Source organism: Archocentrus centrarchus, chromosome 20 (genome assembly GCF_007364275.1).
Source record: "Archocentrus centrarchus isolate MPI-CPG fArcCen1 chromosome 20, fArcCen1, whole genome shotgun sequence".
NCBI lineage: Eukaryota > Metazoa > Chordata > Actinopteri > Cichliformes > Cichlidae > Archocentrus > Archocentrus centrarchus.
In genome coordinates this window covers 994,428-1,014,639 of record NC_044365.1, presented here as the reverse complement: position 1 = coordinate 1,014,639, position 20,212 = coordinate 994,428, and the positions used below count along the sequence as shown (strand labels likewise).

General features: G+C 46.1%; 1 protein-coding gene across 8 annotated transcripts in view; it reads right to left on the bottom strand.

The window, feature by feature from the left end:
• LOC115799114 (NACHT, LRR and PYD domains-containing protein 14-like) overlaps nucleotides 1-20,212 on the bottom strand; it is a 488,499-nt gene that overhangs the window by 435,214 nt on the left and 33,073 nt on the right. For 3 of the 8 annotated variants that reach the window (XR_004021532.1, XM_030756093.1, XM_030756096.1), the window contains 2 exons: nucleotides 16,961-17,134; nucleotides 8,235-8,429 (listed from right to left, as the gene is read on the bottom strand). The exons of 1 other annotated variant lie outside the window; for it this stretch is intronic. Coding sequence is in view for 6 of the 7 variants with exons in the window: in XM_030756093.1 (XP_030611953.1) it covers nucleotides 8,235-8,429; nucleotides 16,961-17,134 (369 nt within the window). In the remaining variant the exon portion in view is untranslated. The remainder of the gene's footprint in view (nucleotides 1-8,234; nucleotides 8,430-16,960; nucleotides 17,135-20,212) is intronic. 4 more of the 8 variants (XM_030756091.1, XM_030756100.1, XM_030756097.1 and 1 more) reach the window with 2 other exon arrangements.

Below are 20,212 nucleotides of genomic sequence, written 5' to 3'. Positions count from 1 at the left end.
AAGGAGTCGTCTTCCTGTAGTCGTCTTCTGACGGTCTCCACTGCCTCAGTTGTGGGTATGCAAGTGAAAAGTGAAACCACATCAAAGGACACCATGGTTTCATCTGGATCCAGTACAAGATTCTGGACCTTGTTAGTAAAATCTGTGGAGTTTTCAATGTGGTGGGTTGTGATGCCAACAAGCGGTGATAAGATGGTGGCGAGGTGTTTGGAAATGTTGTAGGTGACCGAATTTATACTGCTAATAATGGGTCGGAGTGGGACTCCTTCTTTGTGGATCTTTGGGAGTCCATAAATGCATGGAGTGGCTTCTCCAGGGTACAGGCGGTAGTAAGTGGGGCGGTCAATGGCTTTTTCCTTTTCAAGTTGTTGCAGGCAGCAAACAACTTTTTTCTTGTAGTTGCTTGTGTGGGATCACGTTTCAAGACCTCATAAGTATTGTTGTCACTGAGGAGTGTAGTAATTTTGTTGTGGTAATCCGATGAATTCAGAACAACAGGTCACCTCCCCTTGGCAGCTGGCAGTATCCTCACTTGATCCTTACTTAGGGCTGTGATGGCCTTCTTCTCCTGAATGGTGAGGTTGGATGGAGGAAGTCTTGCACTGGAGAGAGTGGCTGAAACTTTCATCCTGATCTGTTCTGCTACAGGATGAGAAAGTTTGTTATTTCTTATAGCGGTTTCTGTTGCTGTGATGAGGTCTACTATGGGAAGCTGTTGTGGGGCTATGGCAAAGTTGAGTCCTTTGGCTAGCACATTTTCTTCTGGTTTGGTGAGGACCCTGTCTGATAGGTTCTTCACCCACTTCTCTTGGTTTCCATTGCTTATGGTGTCGTCCTGTTTGTTAACAGATGAATGGTATGCCTTGGTTTGCAGAGTCTGAAATTTACGTAGTTGTCTTTCCTTGCCTTTGATGTGTTGTGCGAGCTGGGCTTTGTCCACAAATGTAAAAACTTCTTCTATGATGGTGTGAGGTAAGAGGGATGAGAGTTTCTGCTGAGTCTGGTGGATTTTGTTCTGGAGTGCATCTATGGTGAAATGGACCTGTCTTATCCTTTCACTCAAAAGGTGGTTCTGTGCTCTCCATAGAATTTGGTCAGCTCTATGTCCTTTTACTGTGGACCCAAGGTGCAAACTCTTGGGAACCAGTCTGGGCTGTCTGCATCTCAAGTTGAAATGAAGGTGGTTCCTGTAGTCCGCTAGCTTTCTTGAGTCCCTTTCATACTCCTGCACCAATTGAAGGGTGTTCCCCCCAAAGTGCAAGGCAATATGTCTGTGTAGATTCTCAGTCATCCAGGTCATAGTAGTCTCTGGAGCTTGAAAAAGGCGACTGGACTTCTTTGTGTTTCTTAAAGACGTTTCACCTCTCATCCGAAAGAGGTGAAACTCTCATCGGAAAGGCTTCTTCAGTTCTCCAGGAGAACTGAAGAAGCCTTTTGGACACATTGATTTTGCTGAAAAAGAACAGCACTTTTTCCTAGTTGTCACAGACAGTCATTCAAAGTGGTTGGAAGTTTTCCTGATGTCATCCAGCACATCACACAAGACCATTAAAATTTTGACAGGGTTATTTGCTTCATATGGACTGCCAGAAGAACTTGTTTCAGACGATGGACCACAATTGGAGTCAAAAGAATTCAGGCAGTTTCTGGAGTTAAATGGATCAGACACACAGCTGTACCTGCATATCACCCTGCATCACACGGAGCAGCAGAGAGATCGGAAACGATCTCAGATGAAAAATGTGCTGGAAGCAGATGGGAAGGCCACATGCCCGCTCACTTCCTCTGCCTCACCACAACATATTTTAAATATAATGATGGATTCTACAGACAGAAACATGGATGTGCCATGGGCTCCCCAGTGTCTCCCATTGTAGCCAACCTTTACATGGAGGAAGTGGCAAACTGTCTTATCGTGTATCGCAGTACGCCTCACACTGTGACGGGTCGTGCACCTGCAGAGTCATTCCTGAAACACCAGATCCGAACTCGTTTCAGCTTCTCAAGCCTGAACTCACCAGACATATTGAACAGAAACAGTCTGAGCAGGAGCAACATCATGATCACAGAGCCCCACCTGCATGGGTTTCTGCAGAAGGAGAGGCTGTGAAACTTCAGAGGGGGGCCTAAGAAATGGACTCAAGGAACAGTTCTAAAGAAACTGGGAAGTGTTACTTATCTGATACAAGAGGGACAGAGAACACGGACAATATGTGTGGACCTCATGTTACCATGGAGACAAACTGAGGAACCCCCAGTTATATCTTCACCGGTTCCAGAGGAGACACCAGAGGTGATCATGGACCGTACTGTACCAGAGATAACACCATGTCCATCTGAAAATCAAGCATCACAACCATGACCTGCTGAATCACCGCGGCAAACAACAGAGGGACCACCAGCATCAACCCCGGAATAACCCGAAGCCCATCTGAGAAACGCAGATACCCTGAGAGACGACGTTTTCCTCCAGAGAGACTGAATCTTTGAAAATGCATAAAATAGGATTTTGTTTTTACTGCCAGTTGATGTTTGAAGTGATGCAGCATTGAGTGATGGCTCCATTTGTTCATTTGTTAGTAAGGGCAGTAGAACATGTTATTTGGAGCTTTGAATGCATTTCTTTGATTTGTTTCAAGGGGATGTTTTTTGTGAAGTAGAAATCTTAAAGGGGGGAATGTAATAGAGTGTTTTGTTGGCCCCTAGTGGTAAAAATTAGGAGTACCTGTCCCAGGAATAGTTCATGGTGGGCCAACCTTTTACTGTAACTTGAACAGGACTGCCTTCGTCTTTTATGTTTTTCTGCTGTTCACAATTAAACCACATATCAACGTTTCCCCTGCTTGATCCGTCCTAACCCCAACTAAGAATATCACACCTGCAGTTTAACTAATTGATGTGTGTCATCTGGTCTTCATTGATAGATAAAGCTGAGTATCATCTGCATAACAATGAAAATTGATGCAATGCTTTCTAATAATACTGCCTAAGGGAAGCATGTATAATGTAAATAAAATTGGTCCTAGCACATGCACTTGACATGTTCCAATGTCAAAGATTAATATAATACCATCAAATCAAAAATTCATTACAATACATCCCTGATAGCTGAAATGAAACTCTGAGCAAATTCCTCCTCTGTCTCACCCCCTCTACATGTGTGCAAAAGTTCAAACTGCTGTAATGTTCATAAATCACTGATTAAAGATTCATTAAAAATATCCAACCAGAAAAAGCAGCTTTCAGGGACGGAGACAAAGAACGGCTCAAACAGCTGCAACATGAGCTGAAGGAGAGACTGAAAACGGTAAAAGTGGAAAACAAAAGAAAAAGGATCTAGAAAACATCTATGAGGTGTGGAGTGGGATCCAAAGCTCCTCTGGATACAACAACAAGAAATGACTTATGGGTGACCTTCAGAGGTGGGAAGTAACCAAGTACAAATACTTTGTTACTGTACTGGAGTACATTTTTCAGGTATCTGTACTTTACTTGAGTATTTATTTTTCTGAGTACTTTTTACTTTTACTCCCTACATTTTTACACAAGTATCTGTACTTTCTACTTCTTACATTTTCAAACAGACTCGTTACTTTTTAACACGTCAGAGCAAAGTTTGTATTTCCATCAAACATCAAATGATCTGAGTCTAAACGGAGGAATAATAACACATAAGAGACAATCGTACTGGTGTATCCTCCATCACCGGGTACAAAGGGATTAAATACACAAACCCATATAATTAATGTCTCAATTATAGCGCTATAATCAGGGGTTACAGTTGTGCTCACGGCACATAAACAGCTTAGCTAGCGCTACTGAAGAGGAGCGAGCATGAAGGGAGTAACGTGTGGCAGGTAAATGCAACGTTTCTAAATGCTCAACAAATATCAGCAAACACACAAAGTGTGTGCAGTTTGTCACACAGTGTGTCTGCGAGCTAAAAGAAGAGCTGCTGTATTTCAGGGAGAGCAAAGAGAGAGAAGTTCACTCAGAGATGGAGAAAGAGGACAGGAGAGGAAGAAGAGAGGTTAGATTTAAAGGTAAGGACTGCAAAACAATCTGAGGTATGCTGACTTTGTGTTTTTCAGAGATTGCCTGAAAATACTGCAGTTTAGTGTGTAATAAACAGGTCAGCTTGTTGTACTGTATTTACAGTAAAGCTCTGTGTTGGTGCACAGAGGCTGTGTTCATGGTCAGAGTTACAGGTTACATCAGTGCAGCAGAGATGAGTTTGAATCAAAGCTGCTGATGCTGAGATTCATTCACTGAATCCAACATTTCTACAGCCTGTATGCTGTCAGTGTAGGGGATGGAGATCAGCTCAGAGAGCTGTGAAATACTGGGTTACATCTTTGTGAGTTCACTTCATCCACACAGAGCAGTAAACCTCAGAGCAGCAGCAGGTCAGCTGATCACAGCCTGCACACCAACATCATTTACTGCAGCTCACAATAGAAAGCTGTGATTCTTCTCCCCATGCAGAGCCACTACAGCTGATCTTAGGGTTCCTCCACCTTCTGAATCCCACTGTAACCCCTGAGTATCCTCATGTTGGTGTTTAGGTGGAGGCACAGTCACCCTCTACTATGGAGGACACAGAGAACAGAGCTGTGTTTAAATTCCCTTTAACAGTTTGTGTCCTACAGAACAGATTCAAGCTGAGTGCATTCATTAGGATTAAAATTTAGATTAGAATAAAATTTGTATTCTCATGTAATATTATTTTATATTATTACAATAATATATAATGAGGTTCAGTTAGCTTTACACAAAAATAGTAGGTAGAAACGTCCTCCAAAGAACTACTTTTACTTTCTTACTTTGAGTACATTTCAGAGCCTGTACTTTTTTACTTTTACTCGAGTAAAGAAGTTGAACCAGTACTTCGACTTTTACCAAAGTATTTTTTTAACACGAGTACTTGTACTTCTACTTAAGTACAGAATATCAGTACTTTTACCACCTCTGGTGACCTTTAAAGAGCTGATGAACTCAGTCAGTTCTTCAATAGATTTGACTGCGCTCACACCAACTTCCTCTACTGCTCTTCAGTCTTCTTCTGCTTCTTCTCCTCAACATGTGGGCATCTTCACTGCTACTCAGTCTGCACCTCTGCAGGTGTGCTTCTCCACCACAGCTACCCCATCCATCTCCTTGCATCTCTAATGCTGCAGCTACTTCCTGCCTCACAGCTGCTCCTCCACCCCTGTCTGTCACAGAGTCAGGGGTCACAAAGAGCAGCTCACAGAGATGGTGGAGATTCCTCCTTAGTTTCTGGGTCTCAGAGCACAGACAGAAAGGCCACAGTCTGTCAGGTTTCTGTGTTTCTGGGACATTAGTGAGCAGCACGGGGCTCCACAGGACTCTGTCCCGGCTCCTTTTCTTGTCACATTGTATGCAGCAGACTTCAAATCCAATTCTGAGTCCTGCCACAGCCAGAAACACTCTGAGGACACTGCCATGGTGGCGTGCATCAGGAAAGGACACAAGTTTGAATACAGGGATGTTGTTAAAGCCTTCAGTGAGTCACAAACAGCAGCTCATACTGAGCACCTCTAAGATGAAGTATATAATAGCAGGTTTCCAAAGATTAAGGCCCCTCTGCAGCCTGTGAAAGTGTGTGGGGAGGACACAGAGGTGGGAACAAAATAGAAATATGGAGGTTTACACCAAGATTAAAAAGTGGACTGAATACAGATGAACTCCACAAAAAGGGGCAGAGCGTCACTTTGTGTTAAGAAGATCAAGATGTCTGCACATGTGCAGTAAAATCCTGAAGATGTTCCATCAGTCTGTGGGGCAGCTGTGCTGTTCTATGCTGCAGTCTTCAGGTTCCTGTTCTAGAGTACCCACAATGCAATGAGAGCCAACCTGAGGTCACACGACTGGATTCATAGTCCATGTCTCAGTCTCAGAGGGATGTGATGTACTCAGAGAGCACTCGGTGCTCGATTGTGTTGGGCTGTCTCGATCGCTGCGCTCGGTGCTCGATTGTGTTGGGCTGTCTCGATTGCTGCGCTCGGTGATCGATTACTCTGTCCTGTGTTGTTGTAGCTGATGTTTGAACAGCTGTGCTGCATCCTCACCTCCATGAAGGATTCTAAGATGATGAGGAAGGTCATGTCCACAAAGGTCACAACAACTAAATTAATTTACTCAATAATAATATGAAAAAACCAAGATGGCGGTGCGTATGAATGCAGGGGCTCTAGGTCAGAGGTCAGACTCAGTCACAGGATGGGCCAAAGCTGCAAACACAGTCTGAGTCAAACAGGATCGACCTTTACTGAACATCTAACACTGCAAAGATTTGATTCAGCAATATGAATGTGAATGTCCATAAATCAGCATCTTCATCCTGAACACATTAAATATAAAATCATATTTTCCTTCAACAATAACATCAGAAAAATGAGAAAGTTTCAGATGAAAACTGTGATGATTTCAGCAGAAAGTCCAGAAAGAGGAAACAAGTTCTTCAGTTTGTCTCTCCTTCATTTCTTTCTTCCTTTCTATGAACTGACAGGTTTCCTCAGCAGCTCGTCTCACCTGTGTGATCAGGTCCGTCACCACATTCAGAAGCTGTTTCCTCCACAAACACTCACACTCATTTCAACCTTTGCCTCTTACAAACTTCTCTGTCTTTCTGTCATTGTGACGCGTTGTGTCTTCAGGACTTTGCTGCAGCGTTTCCTGCTGTGTGACGCAGTGATGCGCTGTCAGCTCACCTGTGCAGGTGTCCCTCTGCAGCTTCTCCTGCATCCATCCCATAATATAACTCTCTGATCACATACGATCATCCTCTCATTGATTGGATGACGCTGAGATGGTTCCGGTCTATTAAACAGTGCTGAAACAAACAGGCATGTCCACGTGTGATCACAGCAGAACACTGAGTCCATGTTAAATATGAAGCGGCTCACTGATGACTGTGGAAACATGGAGTTTCCTTCCAGCTGCTGAATGTGTTTCATTCCAGCGTTATGGCTTCATTTTGGTCCTTAGTTTGGTAGGAAAAGTGTTTTTGGACATACGTGTTAATGGTTGGACAGCGACGAGTAGTTCTATTTAAAGATGAACTTTGGCTCCTCTAGTTTTACACGCATTATCACATTAAACAGTTATTGTCAGTGGAACACAGGATTATGGACACTGTGGCATTAATAATAAATCTTCTTTCTTTGGCTGTTTGAACACTACAGCACCATTTATCATTTTTAGTCCATATTCAGGTAAATATGAGCTGCAGCTGCTGTCCTGTTGGAGGCTGCAGGGCTCCTCGAGGGCCTGGCTGACTGCCACAGATGTTGGGCTGATGTTTGCTCTGCTCTACACTCTCAACACTGAACATCCAGAGAACTGGAGCTAATCTAAGAGCTGAGAGCCAAACTGATCCAGGAACAGCCTCTGAGTGTTGGACTCAGACTGATTAGATTTAGATTTAGGTTGGTTTGAGCACAAAGCCCTAAAGACACATTTCTGATATGTCAGCACTACTGAGGGGCAGCTGGTCCCATCTGTGGACACACAGTACTACACAACTCATCTCATACTCAACACACACACTTTGCATCAATCAGCAGCAGTTTGACTGGTTTCCAGGTGAGCTTCAGGTGAGCATTTAGGATTCCTCCAGTCTCTGAGTCACAGAGTCACATGACCTCACCAAAGCTGATTGGTCGGTTGCAGTGACGGTCCTGGAGCCACATTAATTGTGATGTTGTAGGAAGAACAGGAACACGGGGATATCAGCTTGTTAGTGGGTTTAGTCGTTCCTGTTTGTCCTTCTTATTGAAGTTACCTGCTGAGAGCTCACACTGTTCTCTGTAGGAATGATGTCAGTCTGACTCGGCACATGTTTGGAGGCAGGTTTGACTGTGGGGGCGGAGCTGCCTGAGCCCCGCCCACTAGGTCTTATACTTGGAACTGTGAGTAAGAACAGTACTCAGTTAATCAGGGTCCCCTCTCTCTGAATTAGGAAAGGTCGAAAGGCCGGGCGGCACCCTGTGGAGGGCTAAATGAGGGCCGTGGGCCATTAGTTGACCATCACTGTTTGAAGCTTTGAAATGTCAACATTGTTCTGCTACAGTCAATGGACTAAAGCAGAGAAGAAGAACACAGACTTTACCATGAAGATCCTCAGTGTGGATCAGTATAATATCAGCCTTATGTCTGCAGTTTAGTGTTTCACATCAGATTCATCTCAGCACAACTAAAACATGGAGACTGACCTCAGAGTTTCAAGAACACATCGTGGACTCTCCAGAAAACCACACAGATGCTTCACTCCTGAATCCTGCAGCTTGTTCTTGTTGGAGGACCTGTGGTCGTTACTCAGGTCCAGCTCTCTCAGATGGGAGGGGTTGGACTTCAGAGCTGCTGCCAGATAATCACAGCTGATCTCTGACAAACCACAGTCCCTCAATCTGTATAAAGAATCAAAGATGTGAGTTTATTAGACAAAGTTTGAGCTTGAAATCATTAATATTGTACCACTGTTAACAACATCACATTGTGTTGGAATAAAGTTTAGTTTTGTGAATAAATGTGTGAAATGCTCCTAAATCTAAAGTGAAAATAAAGCTGATGACATTTGATTTGCTGCAGTTTCTTTGTGAGGGAGCAGTACATACAAACAGCTGCAGAGGGCGTGTCTGATGGATTGAACATCAAACAGGAAGTGTTGAGCTGAAATCTGCTCAGAATGAATGCAGGTGCAGGTGTGTCACAGGTGAATGTGGGTGGACTGTCACACTGTGTCACAGCGTAGCACGAGCGCACTAACATCCACTCTGATGGGAGTTTATTAGACAAAGTTTGAAATCATTCAGTGTTTCATAATCAGAGCTGAAGAAGCTTCAATGTACAAGTTTATAACATGGAAACTCCAAACAGCTGAAGCCAACAGGATGCAGCTTCAAACAAACAAGAGAAAATTCTGAGAAAAATTCAGAATTTTTCACATTAAAACTTTATAATAAAAAACTACAAACACTAGAAAAGTCGTGTTGTTCCTTCAAGGAACCTCATGGCTTCACTTTTAAAGGTGAAGTTCTGCAGAGAACGTTCTCAATGCTGAACAACCTGCTGCTAGAATTCATGCTTTTGACTGTGGCTACAATCAGCAGAGGAACCGTCCACCGAGGGTGAAGCTGTTTGCACTTTGGAAGTCCTGGATTCATCACACTGATGTTAATGTTAGCTCACTTATTCTGCCCAACGACCTTTAACCTTTGTTTTAGGGAGAAATGAGCAGACGGTTCACTCGTTCAGCTCAAAGAAAGGTGGTTTATTGACAGGAGCCAAACATTTGTCCAGTCCAGCAGATACTGGATTTAATTTGTCTCTCGTCTTATTTAGAAGCCCTAACAGTGGAGCCCTCGCCCCCTCTGCGGTGGGGGCGAGGGCGCCAACCTCGGGTGCTGCAGTGCTCCGGGATGCTGTCACCACGGCCCCGGGCTCACCTCCCCCTGCCCTGTGCTGGGGTGTGGGAGGTCGGGGTGCCTATTGAGCCAGCGGCCAGCTGGCTCTCTTCTTCCAGGATTTTTCCTGGTCATATGCCCCCCCCCCCCCTCCCCCTCCCCATACACAAACACACACACACACACACACACAGAATACACATCACTCACAGATGTAGGATGGAGAGGCCACGTGGAGAGCTGCACCACCACTTGCCTCTCCGTTTTAATTGCACTTTAGTCATTATAACTCACAACACATACACACTTACACCCTGATACACATAGGACCTTTGGGGCAGGCATGTTACTCAGAGGTTGATGAGATGGGCCGCTGAGGTGGCCCCACTCGGATCCTCGTCACTGTCTGTCTCCAAATTTTATTTGCACTTTAGACATGGAGGGTTTTGGGGGGGCAGTGTGGGCAAGCGCTGACGACCAACAGTTGGCGCTTGTGGCATAACTGTCCCCTCAATTTTAACTGCACCCTATACACCTCATTCACTCACAAACATTAACACATAGACCTACAAGTTGGGGAGGAGGAGGGGTGGATGGGTCATCTTACACCCCGATTTCTTGCGTCTCGCCCGGGGTAGGGGTCGGGTGGTTCCTTGGGGACCGGGCTGGTGGCGTCCTGGGGTCGCTGTTGGCCCTGGGGTGGTTTCCACTTGCCCCGCCTTCAGAGGGTGGGTAGCTATGGATGAATGTGTGTCTTTGTGTATTTGTCACCGTCTCCGTGAGTATGGGTGGGTGAGTGAATGTGTATGTATGGCATATCTGTGTGTGGGTAAGTATGTATGGGCATGTATGAGTATCTGTGTATAAATGTGTACACGGGTGTCTGGGTGTGTTTGTATGTATGGCTGGACCTGGGTCTGGGCCTTGTGCCTTGCCTCCTGGCCGCTCCTTGCTGGTTGCCTCCTCCCCCCTACCCCCCTGGGATGGGGGTGCCTCGGAGTTCCTGGGTGGGGCTGGGTGTTCTGGCGTGGGTACTGGCCTGCCCCCCTTGGGGGTGCGGTGCGGGGCTGCGTTGGCTTCTTCGGCGTGGGGGGGGGCTCTGTGGAGGGTCGGGCGGTCCTTAGGTGCCGTGGGCCCGGGGGCCCTGCCGCCGGCCAGTGCAGGGGGCTGGCCGCTGGGGGGGGGCTGGCTTCTCATCGCCTTGGGTTCCCTGGAGCCCTCGCTCCTCGACTGGGGGGGCTCCGTCTGAGACCACCCTCTCCCGTCTGCTGGGGTAGGTGTGCGGTTGTCTTTGGACTGAGTGGCCGGGGGTCTTCCTGGCTCTTGGTGGGCTGCTGGTGGCCTGGGGTTCCGGGGGCTTTCCGTACCTGCCTCTGGCTTCTGATGGGTGGAGCTGCAGCGTTTTGCCCTCATTGGTAAGTACGTTCCATGACACAGACACAAACATGACACAGACACAAACGCCCACTCAATCACAACTCAACAAAATTGTTGGTGTGCGTAACATGCTTTGTTAGTTTTGTTTTTCACACACAAATTTATTTTTGCAAGTATTGATAGTATTTTTTTATATGTTAAAGTGATGAAGTATCTGATTAATAGACTTGTGCTCTTTCCCCTTTTTTTTTTTTTTTTTTTTTTTTTGCTCCCTTTCTCTCTCCCTTTTTCTTCTCTTTATTTTCCTCTTCTTCAGCCTGTCAGCTCTGGCTGTTACATAGTATGTGGAAAAATAACTCAGATAAATAAAATAAAGGGTTAAAACAACAACAAGAAGAGCCTATTGAGAACCTATAGAGCTCATCTTGAAATAGCAAATATGTTTGGCACAACAACGCATTCAGATCACAGTTCTGCTTGCAAGATCTACCAGACATGACAGGCTAAAAAAAAAAAAAAAAAAAAAAAAAAAAAAAAAAGAAGCCCTAACAGTGAGACAGGCAGTCAGTGTGGAAATCCTCCTTCTCTGAGTGTGTTTCTGCAGAGCTTTATACCACCCTCTCTCTGCTTTGGTCTTTCTGAGTGAAAATACAAAGTCTGCACATGTATTTATGAGTCCAAGCAGTGATTTAATCCTGCAGCTTAACACACATTTGATTCCCTTTGTGTGAGAACTGCAAGAATAGAAGAATAGAATAGAATGACTTTATTGTCATTATACAGGATGTACAATGAGATTGGAGGGCCACTCCTGTTCAGTGCCATGCAACAGAAAATCAAACTCTCTAAAATAAAAATATTATAGTCTAGTATAATCAAGAAATATACAGAAAATAAACAATGTATAAAATATACAAAAAATAGAATGTATAAAAATATATACATACATTGGTGCATCTGTACACTGTAAGAAAAGTAAATGCGTGTATACATATAATAATGAAGATGATGAATATTGCACTTGGTGAATGAATATTGCACTAGTGAATGAATAGTGGATATTACACAATATAGGAGTGATAGATACTGTTCAGTATGAATAATATAATATTGCACAGTTACAGCGGGTGAGTGTGTGAGTTCAGGGTGGTGATTGCTCTGGCGAAGAAACTGTTCTTGAGTCTGTTTGTTCTGGCTTTGATGCTCCTGTAGCTCCTGCCAGAGGGCAGCAGGTCAAAGAGGTCAAAGCCAGGGTGTGAGCTGTCCTTGATGATGTTCCTGGCTCTGCTGATGCAGCGGGAGGTGTAGATGTCCATCAGGGAGGGGAGAGGGCAGCCAACGATTCTTTGTGCTGTCTTGACTACCCTCTGAAGCCTCACCCTGTCTGCCTCAGTGCAGCTGCCGTACCATACTGTGATACAGTACGTCAGCAGGCTCTCAATGGATGAGCGGTAGAAGGTCAGCAGCAGGTTTGAGTCCAAGTTGTTCTTCCTGATGACCCTCAGGAAGTGAAGTCGCTGCTGAGCCTTTTTGATAACAGCTGTGATGTTATCTGACCAAGAGAGATCAGCAGAGATGAGGACACCAAGAAACCTGAAGGTGTGGACCCTCTCCACATGCTCGCCGTTGATGTAGAGGGGAGCTGGGTCAGTCCTGTGCTTCCTGAAGTCGATGATGATCTCTTTGGTTTTCATGGTGTTCAGTACCAGGTTGTTCTCTGAACACCAGGCTGTCAACTTCAGGACCTCCTCTCTGTAAGCTGCCTCATCTCCCTTTGAGATGAGTCCGACCACTGTGGTGTCGTCAGCAAATTTGACGATGAGGTTGTTATTGTGGGCCGGACTGCAGTCATGGGTGTAGAGGCAGTACAGGAGGGGGCTCAGCACACAGCCCTGTGGGGAGCCAGTGCTCAGTGTGCGGGTGGAGGAGAGATGGGGGCCAAGTCTCACAGTCTGGGGCCGGTTGGTTAAGAAGTCCTTGATCCAGGAACATGTGAGAGGGGGGAGGCCCAGGGTGTGCAGTTTGGTGGTGAGAATGTCCGGGATGATTGTGTTGAACGCTGAGCTGTAATCCACAAAGAGCATGCGAGCGTAGCTCTGCTGCTGCTCCAAGTGGCTCAACACAGAGTGGAGAGCTACAGCGATGGCGTCCTCTGTGGATCTGTTTGCACGATATGCAAACTGATGGGTGTCGAAAGTGGGGGGCAGCTGGTCTTTGATGTGCTGGAGAACCAGCCTCTCAAAGCACTTCATGATTACCGGTGTGAGGGCCACAGGGCGGTAATCATTTAGGCTGGTGACAGATGACCTTTTGGGCACGGGGATGATTGTGGCTGTTTTAAGGCAGGGGGGGATGACTGCTTGGGCCAGGGAGAGGTTGAAAATCCTGGTGAGAATCAGGGTGAGCTGGTGGGCACACGCTCTGATCACCTTGCCAGGTACTCCGTCTGGTCCGGTAGCCTTCCTGGGGTTCACTGCCAGGAGCACGCGCCGTACCTCATGCTCCTGGACAGTGAGTGGGGTGCAGCCTGGTGGGGGGGGGCAGGACTGGAGCAGATGGGTGGTCCTGAGGCATCTCAAAGCGAGCAAAGAAACAGTTAAGTTCCTCTGCTAGTGACACACTCAGGTCTCCTGCAGTCACATCACAGCCTCTGAAGTTTGTGATGTTCTGAATGCCCTGCCACACCTCCCGTGTGTTATTGCTGGACAGATGGGACTCTATTCTCCTCCTGTAGTCCGTTTTGGCTTTTTTAATTCCTCTTTTCAGGTCAGCTCGAGCAGCACTGTACAGAGCTCTGTCGCCTGACCTGAAGGCAGCATCATGGGTTTTGAGGAGTGAACGGACCTGGCTGTTCATCCAGGGTTTCTGGTTAGGGAAAACCCGGATGTTTTTGCTGACAGTCACATTTCCGATACAGAACTTAATGTAGTCCAGTACCGTCCCTGTGAATGTTTCTAGGTCCTCGTGTTCGAATAAGTCCCAGTCTGTGTATGCAAAGCAGTCCTGTAGGTCGGAGAGTGCGTTTTCAGGCCAGGTTGTAATGGTTTTTACAGTAGGCCTGGCTCTCCGTCTGAGGGGGGTGTATGCTGGGGTGAGCAGCAGGGAAAGATGGTCGGACTGGCCGAGGTGGGGGAGGGGTTTGGCTCTGTAAGCGTGCTTAATGTTGGAGTAAACATGGTCAAGAGTGTTCTCCCCTCTTGTGGAACATTTGCCATGTTGGTGGAATTTCGGGAGTACAGTCTTTAAGTTGGCCTTGTTAAAGTCTCCCGCGATAATAAGAACACCGTCGGGGTGGACCCGCTGCTGTTCGTTAATGGCGTTCAGCAGGAGAGAGAGCGCCATGCTAACGTTAGCATCGGGAGCTATATACACAGCTGTGACGATCACTACTGTTAGCTCTCTGGGTAGAAAAAAAGGCCGACATCTTACAGACATGTACTCGAGGTCTGGGGAACAATGTTTGTCTATGATTGTTCCGTTGTTACACCAGTCCTCATGCACGTAAATACAGAGACCCCCTCCCCTGCTCTTACCGGAGTCCTTGGTCCGATCTCCGCGTAGCAGAGTGCGGCCTGCTAGCTGCACGCTAGCATCGGGAATGTGGGGGTTTAGCCAGGTCTCGGTGATAATCATTACACAACAGTCACGAACATAGCGATTTACAGCCAGCTCTAACTCTAGGTTGCCCGTTTTATTTACCATGGATCTGTGGTTGGAGAGATACAGGCTCGGCAGAGGAGGCCTGTGTGGTTGGCACTTCAGCTTCAGCATGAAGCCGGACCTGCAGCCCCGCTTCTGCTTCCTCTCCCTCCGCCGTCGGCGGCGCCTTCCAGACCCGATAACAATCCATGGAGCACCCGGCGGTCTCCCTACGTCGTCTGGGATGTTATGAGTGTAGTGAAAATCACTCGATACTGATAACTTGTGCCGGTAGCCAATGTCCACAAGATCCTGGCGTGTGTAGCAGTTGTTTGCAGAGACAAATGCACCAAAACTAACAAATATGAAATACAAAAAGTACAAAAAAGAGCACCGAAAGGAAGAGCCGTGAGCCGCTGCGTCTGTGCGCGCCGCCATCTTGGATCAAGTGTCCAGAGTGAGGACAGGCTGAGAAAGCCACTGCTGCAGATCATCTGTGGGCTCTTTGAGGGAGAGCTGATGGGACAGAGGCTCTCCACCCCTGATGAGACACCAGGACAAATTCAGCACTGTGTGAGGAAGAGGAGGAGGAGGAGGAGCAGCCAGCAGCAGCTGAGAGATGGAGGTAAGAACAGGGGGAGGACAGACAGGCTGTTGTCTCTCTGTGAAGGAGCGCTACAACCGTTTAAAGAGCTCCTTCAAATCCATCATTTTAGGACATGTTAGAATCCTTTGACCATCAAAGTGGGAGTTTTCAAAGGTGGAAAAAGCTGCCAAAGTGTCTGATGAAGGACATTAGCTAACTGTAATAACATGACAGTGTTGTGTTTACAGGCCCGTGGTCTCTCAGCCTCAGAGACATCACAGACCAATCAAACATCTCAGTTTCATCTCAGCAAAATTCACACTAATGAGATCAAATGGAGATTTTCACGTTCATCTCTGTCAAACGATGCTGAACAAGACGCTCTCACAGCTGATGTCATGGTCGCTAGGCAACCTGAGCGGCCCTCCGTAGGCCGGACCGTCCTGTTTAACGGCCGTTCACTTCCGGCCTTCACGGCTTTAGAAGGATGCAGCCCCTGAGCCCCCTGGGATCCAGCTACATGTTCATGAAAAGGTACCTGATCATTTGGCAGCAGTAACAGTAAAGAGGGGAAAATTAATGCCACAGATATTATTTTATGTTTCAGGGACATTATGCAGTGTTAATGGGTGCTGGGATCTTCTTCCATCACAGCTGGTTTTTCCCTGTAGCTCAGTCATTGATCCACACAGGACTGTGGAACATCAGCACTTGGAGAGGGATTTGAACCCTCGTCTTCATTCTGTGAGCTTCCACCTCTGTGATCTCTCTGATATACTAATGAGTGTCAGAGCAATCAGAGATCAGGATTGGTCCTTCAGGATGCTGATGACTCTGGAATCAGGAGTCTTCTGGATGCTGTGGAGTCCCATCATGGCCCAGTCCTTGATCAGTGTGTTAGCTGCTGTGACCAGTCTGTCTCCAGGCTCCAAATAATAGTCTGGACCGAACTCCCACCCACACCACCCTGTGGCCCCCACCACCTCCACCTCCACATTAGAGGAACTAATTGTAATGTTCAGACTGCAGTGAAACTTCCTCCACTAGGTGGCAGTGTTTGATGAGAAAGTGTTAGTGTAGCTGCCCTGTAGGCAGGAACAGGAAAATGCAGGATTTGTCCTGATATTGGGAAAAGTGGTTAGCACTATGGCCTTAAAGCAAGAAGGTTCTAGGTTGGAGCTTCTTGGTCAGCTGGGCCTTTCTGTGGACTGTGGATGTTCTCCCACAGTCCAATGAAATGCTGCTTAGGTTCATTGGTGCTTCTAAATTGGCTGTAGGTGTGGATGTGAGAGTGTGTGCTTCTCTGTGATGGACTGCTCACCTGTTCAGGGGTACCACGCTGTTCCCTTCATCAAAGTTACCAATAAAGTTCCAAAGAAGAAAGAATGCAGAGAAATGTGCTGATTTAAAGCCTTTGAAGTGCTTCAGATGATATCTGTCCACTTGTGTCCACTAATTGATGAATGTCAGCTCTCTAATGCAGCTTTGATCTTCACAGTCTGCTTTATGAAGCTCATTCTAACCCTGAATGTCAGAGTGTTCCTCCTTCTCTTTGCCATCATTCATGGTGGCAGTGGAGGACATTTGGATGTTGGACTGTGTTTTGGATGTTGTGTGTCTGTTTTGTGTTGGACTGCTGTCTGTAAAGCAAACGGCCATTTTGGTTTGGATTTCAGTGTCAGACAGACTTTAAGGTGGAATGAAGTGTTTGAGAGTTTCACAGTGAATTATCCAGTGGAGGATTTTTCTTCTTCTTTGAAGCTTTGAAATGTCAACATTGTTCTGCTACAGTCAATGGACTAAAGCAGAGAAGAAGAACACAGACTTTACCATGAAGATCCTCAGTGTGGATCAGTATAATATCAGCCTTATGTCTGCAGTTTAGTGTTTCCCATCAGATTCATCTCAGCACAACTAAAACATGGAGACTGACCTCAGCGTTTCAAGAACACATCGTGGACTCTCCAGAAAACCACACAGATGCTTCACCCCTGAATCCTGCAGGTAGTTGTTGGTCAGGTCCAGCTCTCTCAGATGGGAGGGGTTGGACTTCAGAGCTGCTGCCAGATAATAACAGCTGATCTCTGACAAACCACAGCTCCACAATCTGTATAAAGAATCAAAGATGTGAGTTTATTAGACAAAGTTTGAGCTTGAAATCATTAATATTGTACCACTGTTAACAACATCACATTGTGTTGAAATAAAGTTTAGTTTTGTGAATAAATGTGTGAAATGCTCCTAAATATAAAGTGAAAATAAAGCTGATGACATTTGATTTGCTGCAGTTTCTTTGTGAGGGAGCAGTACATACAAACAGCTGCAGAGGGCGTGTCTGATGGATTGAACATCAAACAGGAAGTGTTGAGCTGAAATCTGCTCAGAATGAATGCAGGTGCAGGTGTGTCACAGGTGAATGTGGGTGGACTGTCACACTGTGTCACAGCGTAGCACGAGCGCACTAACATCCACTCTGATGGGAGTTTATTAGACAAAGTTTGAAATCATTCAGTGTTTCATAATCAGAGCTGAAGAAGCTTCAATGTACAAGTTTATAACATGGAAACTCCAAACAGCTGAAGCCAACAGGATGCAGCTTCAAACAAACAAGAGAAAATTCTGAGAAAAATTCAGAATTTTTCACAATAAAACTTTATAATAAAAAACTACAAACACTAGAAAAGTCGTGTTGTTCCTTCAAGGAACCTCATGGCTTCACTTTTAAAGGTGAAGTTCTGCAGAGAACGTTCTCAATGCTGAACAACCTGCTGCTAGAATTCATGCTTTTGACTGTGGCTACAATCAGCAGAGGAACCGTCCACCGAGGGTGAAGCTGTTTGCACTTTGGAAGTCCTGGATTCATCACACTGATGTTAATGTTAGCTCACTTATTCTGCCCAACGACCTTTAACCTTTGTTTTAGGGAGAAATGAGCAGATGGTTCACTCGTTCAGCTCAAAGAAAGGTGGTTTATTGACAGGAGCCAAACATTTGTCCAGTCCAGCAGATACTGGATTTAATTTGTCTCTCGTCTTATTTAGAAGCCCTAACAGTGAGACAGGCAGTCAGTGTGGAAATCCTCCTTCTCTGAGTGTGTTTCTGCAGAGCTTTATACCACCCTCTCTCTGCTTTGGTCTTTCTGAGTGAAAATACAAAGTCTGCACATGTATTTATGAGTCCAAGCAGTGATTTAATCCTGCAGCTTAACACACATTTGATTCCCTTTGTGTGAGAACTGCAAGTGTCCAGAGTGAGGACAGGCTGAGAAAGCCACTGCTGCAGATCATCTGTGGGCTCTTTGAGGGAGAGCTGATGGGACAGAGGCTCTCCACCCCTGATGAGACACCAGGACAAATTCAGCACTGTGTGAGGAAGAGGAGGAGGAGGAGGAGCAGCCAGCAGCAGCTGAGAGATGGAGGTAAGAACAGGGGGAGGACAGACAGGCTGTTGTCTCTCTGTGAAGGAGCGCTACAACCGTTTAAAGAGCTCCTTCAAATCCATCCTTTTAGGACATGTTCGAATCCTTTGACCATCAAAGTGGGAGTTTTCAAAGGTGGAAAAAGCTGCCAAAGTGTCTGATGAAGGACATTAGCTAACTGTAATAACATGACAGTGTTGTGTTTACAGGCCCGTGGTCTCTCAGCCTCAGAGACATCACAGACCAATCAAACATCTCAGTTTCATCTCAGCAAAATTCACACTAATGAGATCAAATGGAGATTTTCACGTTCATCTCTGTCAAACGATGCTGAACGAGACGCTCTCACAGCTGATGTCATGGTCGCTAGGCAACCTGAGCGGCCCTCCGTAGGCCGGACCGTCCTGTTTAACGGCCGTTCATTTCCGGCCTTCACGGCTTTAGAAGGATGCAGCCCCTGAGCCCCCTGGGATCCAGCTACATGTTCATGAAAAGGTACCTGATCATTTGGCAGCAGTAACAGTAAAGAGGGGAAAATTAATGCCACAGATATTATTTTATGTTTCAGGGACATTATGCAGTGTTAATGGGTGCTGGGATCTTCTTCCATCACAGCTGGTTTTTCCCTGTAGCTCAGTCATTGATCCACACAGGACTGTGGAACATCAGCACTTGGAGAGGGATTTGAACCCTCGTCTTCATTCTGTGAGCTTCCACCTCTGTGATCTCTCTGATATACTAATGAGTGTCAGAGCAATCAGAGATCAGGATTGGTCCTTCAGGATGCTGATGACTCTGGAATCAGGAGTCTTCTGGATGCTGTGGAGTCCCATCATGGCCCAGTCCTTGATCAGTGTGTTAGCTGCTGTGACCAGTCTGTCTCCAGGCTCCAAATAATAGTCTGGACCGAACTCCCACCCACACCACCCTGTGGCCCCCACCACCTCCACCTCCACATTAGAGGAACTAATTGTAATGTTCAGACTGCAGTGAAACTTCCTCCACTAGGTGGCAGTGTTTGATGAGAAAGTGTTAGTGTAGCTGCCCTGTAGGCAGGAACAGGAAAATGCAGGATTTGTCCTGAAATTGGGAAAAGTGGTTAGCACTATGGCCTTAAAGCAAGAAGGTTCTAGGTTGGAGCTTCTTGGTCAGCTGGGCCTTTCTGTGGACTGTGGATGTTCTCCCACAGTCCAATGAAATGCTGCTTAGGTTCATTGGTGCTTCTAAATTGGCTGTAGGTGTGGATGTGAGAGTGTGTGCTTCTCTGTGATGGACTGCTCACCTGTTCAGGTGTACCACGCTGTTCCCTTCATCAAAGTTACCAATAAAGTTCCAAAGAAGAAAGAATGCAGAGAAATGTGCTGATTTAAAGCCTTTGAAGTGCTTCAGATGATATCTGTCCACTTGTGTCCACTAATTGATGAATGTCAGCTCTCTAATGCAGCTTTGATCTTCACAGTCTGCTTTATGAAGCTCATTCTAACCCTGAATGTCAGAGTGTTCCTCCTTCTCTTTGCCATCATTCATGGTGGCAGTGGAGGACATTTGGATGTTGGACTGTGTTTTGGATGTTGTGTGTCTGTTTTGTGTTGGACTGCTGTCTGTAAAGCAAACGGCCATTTTGGTTTGGATTTCAGTGTCAGACAGACTTTAAGGTGGAATGAAGTGTTTGAGAGTTTCACAGTGAATTATCCAGTGGAGGATTTTTCTTCTTCTTTGAAGCTTTGAAATGTCAACATTGTTCTGCTACAGTCAATGGACTAAAGC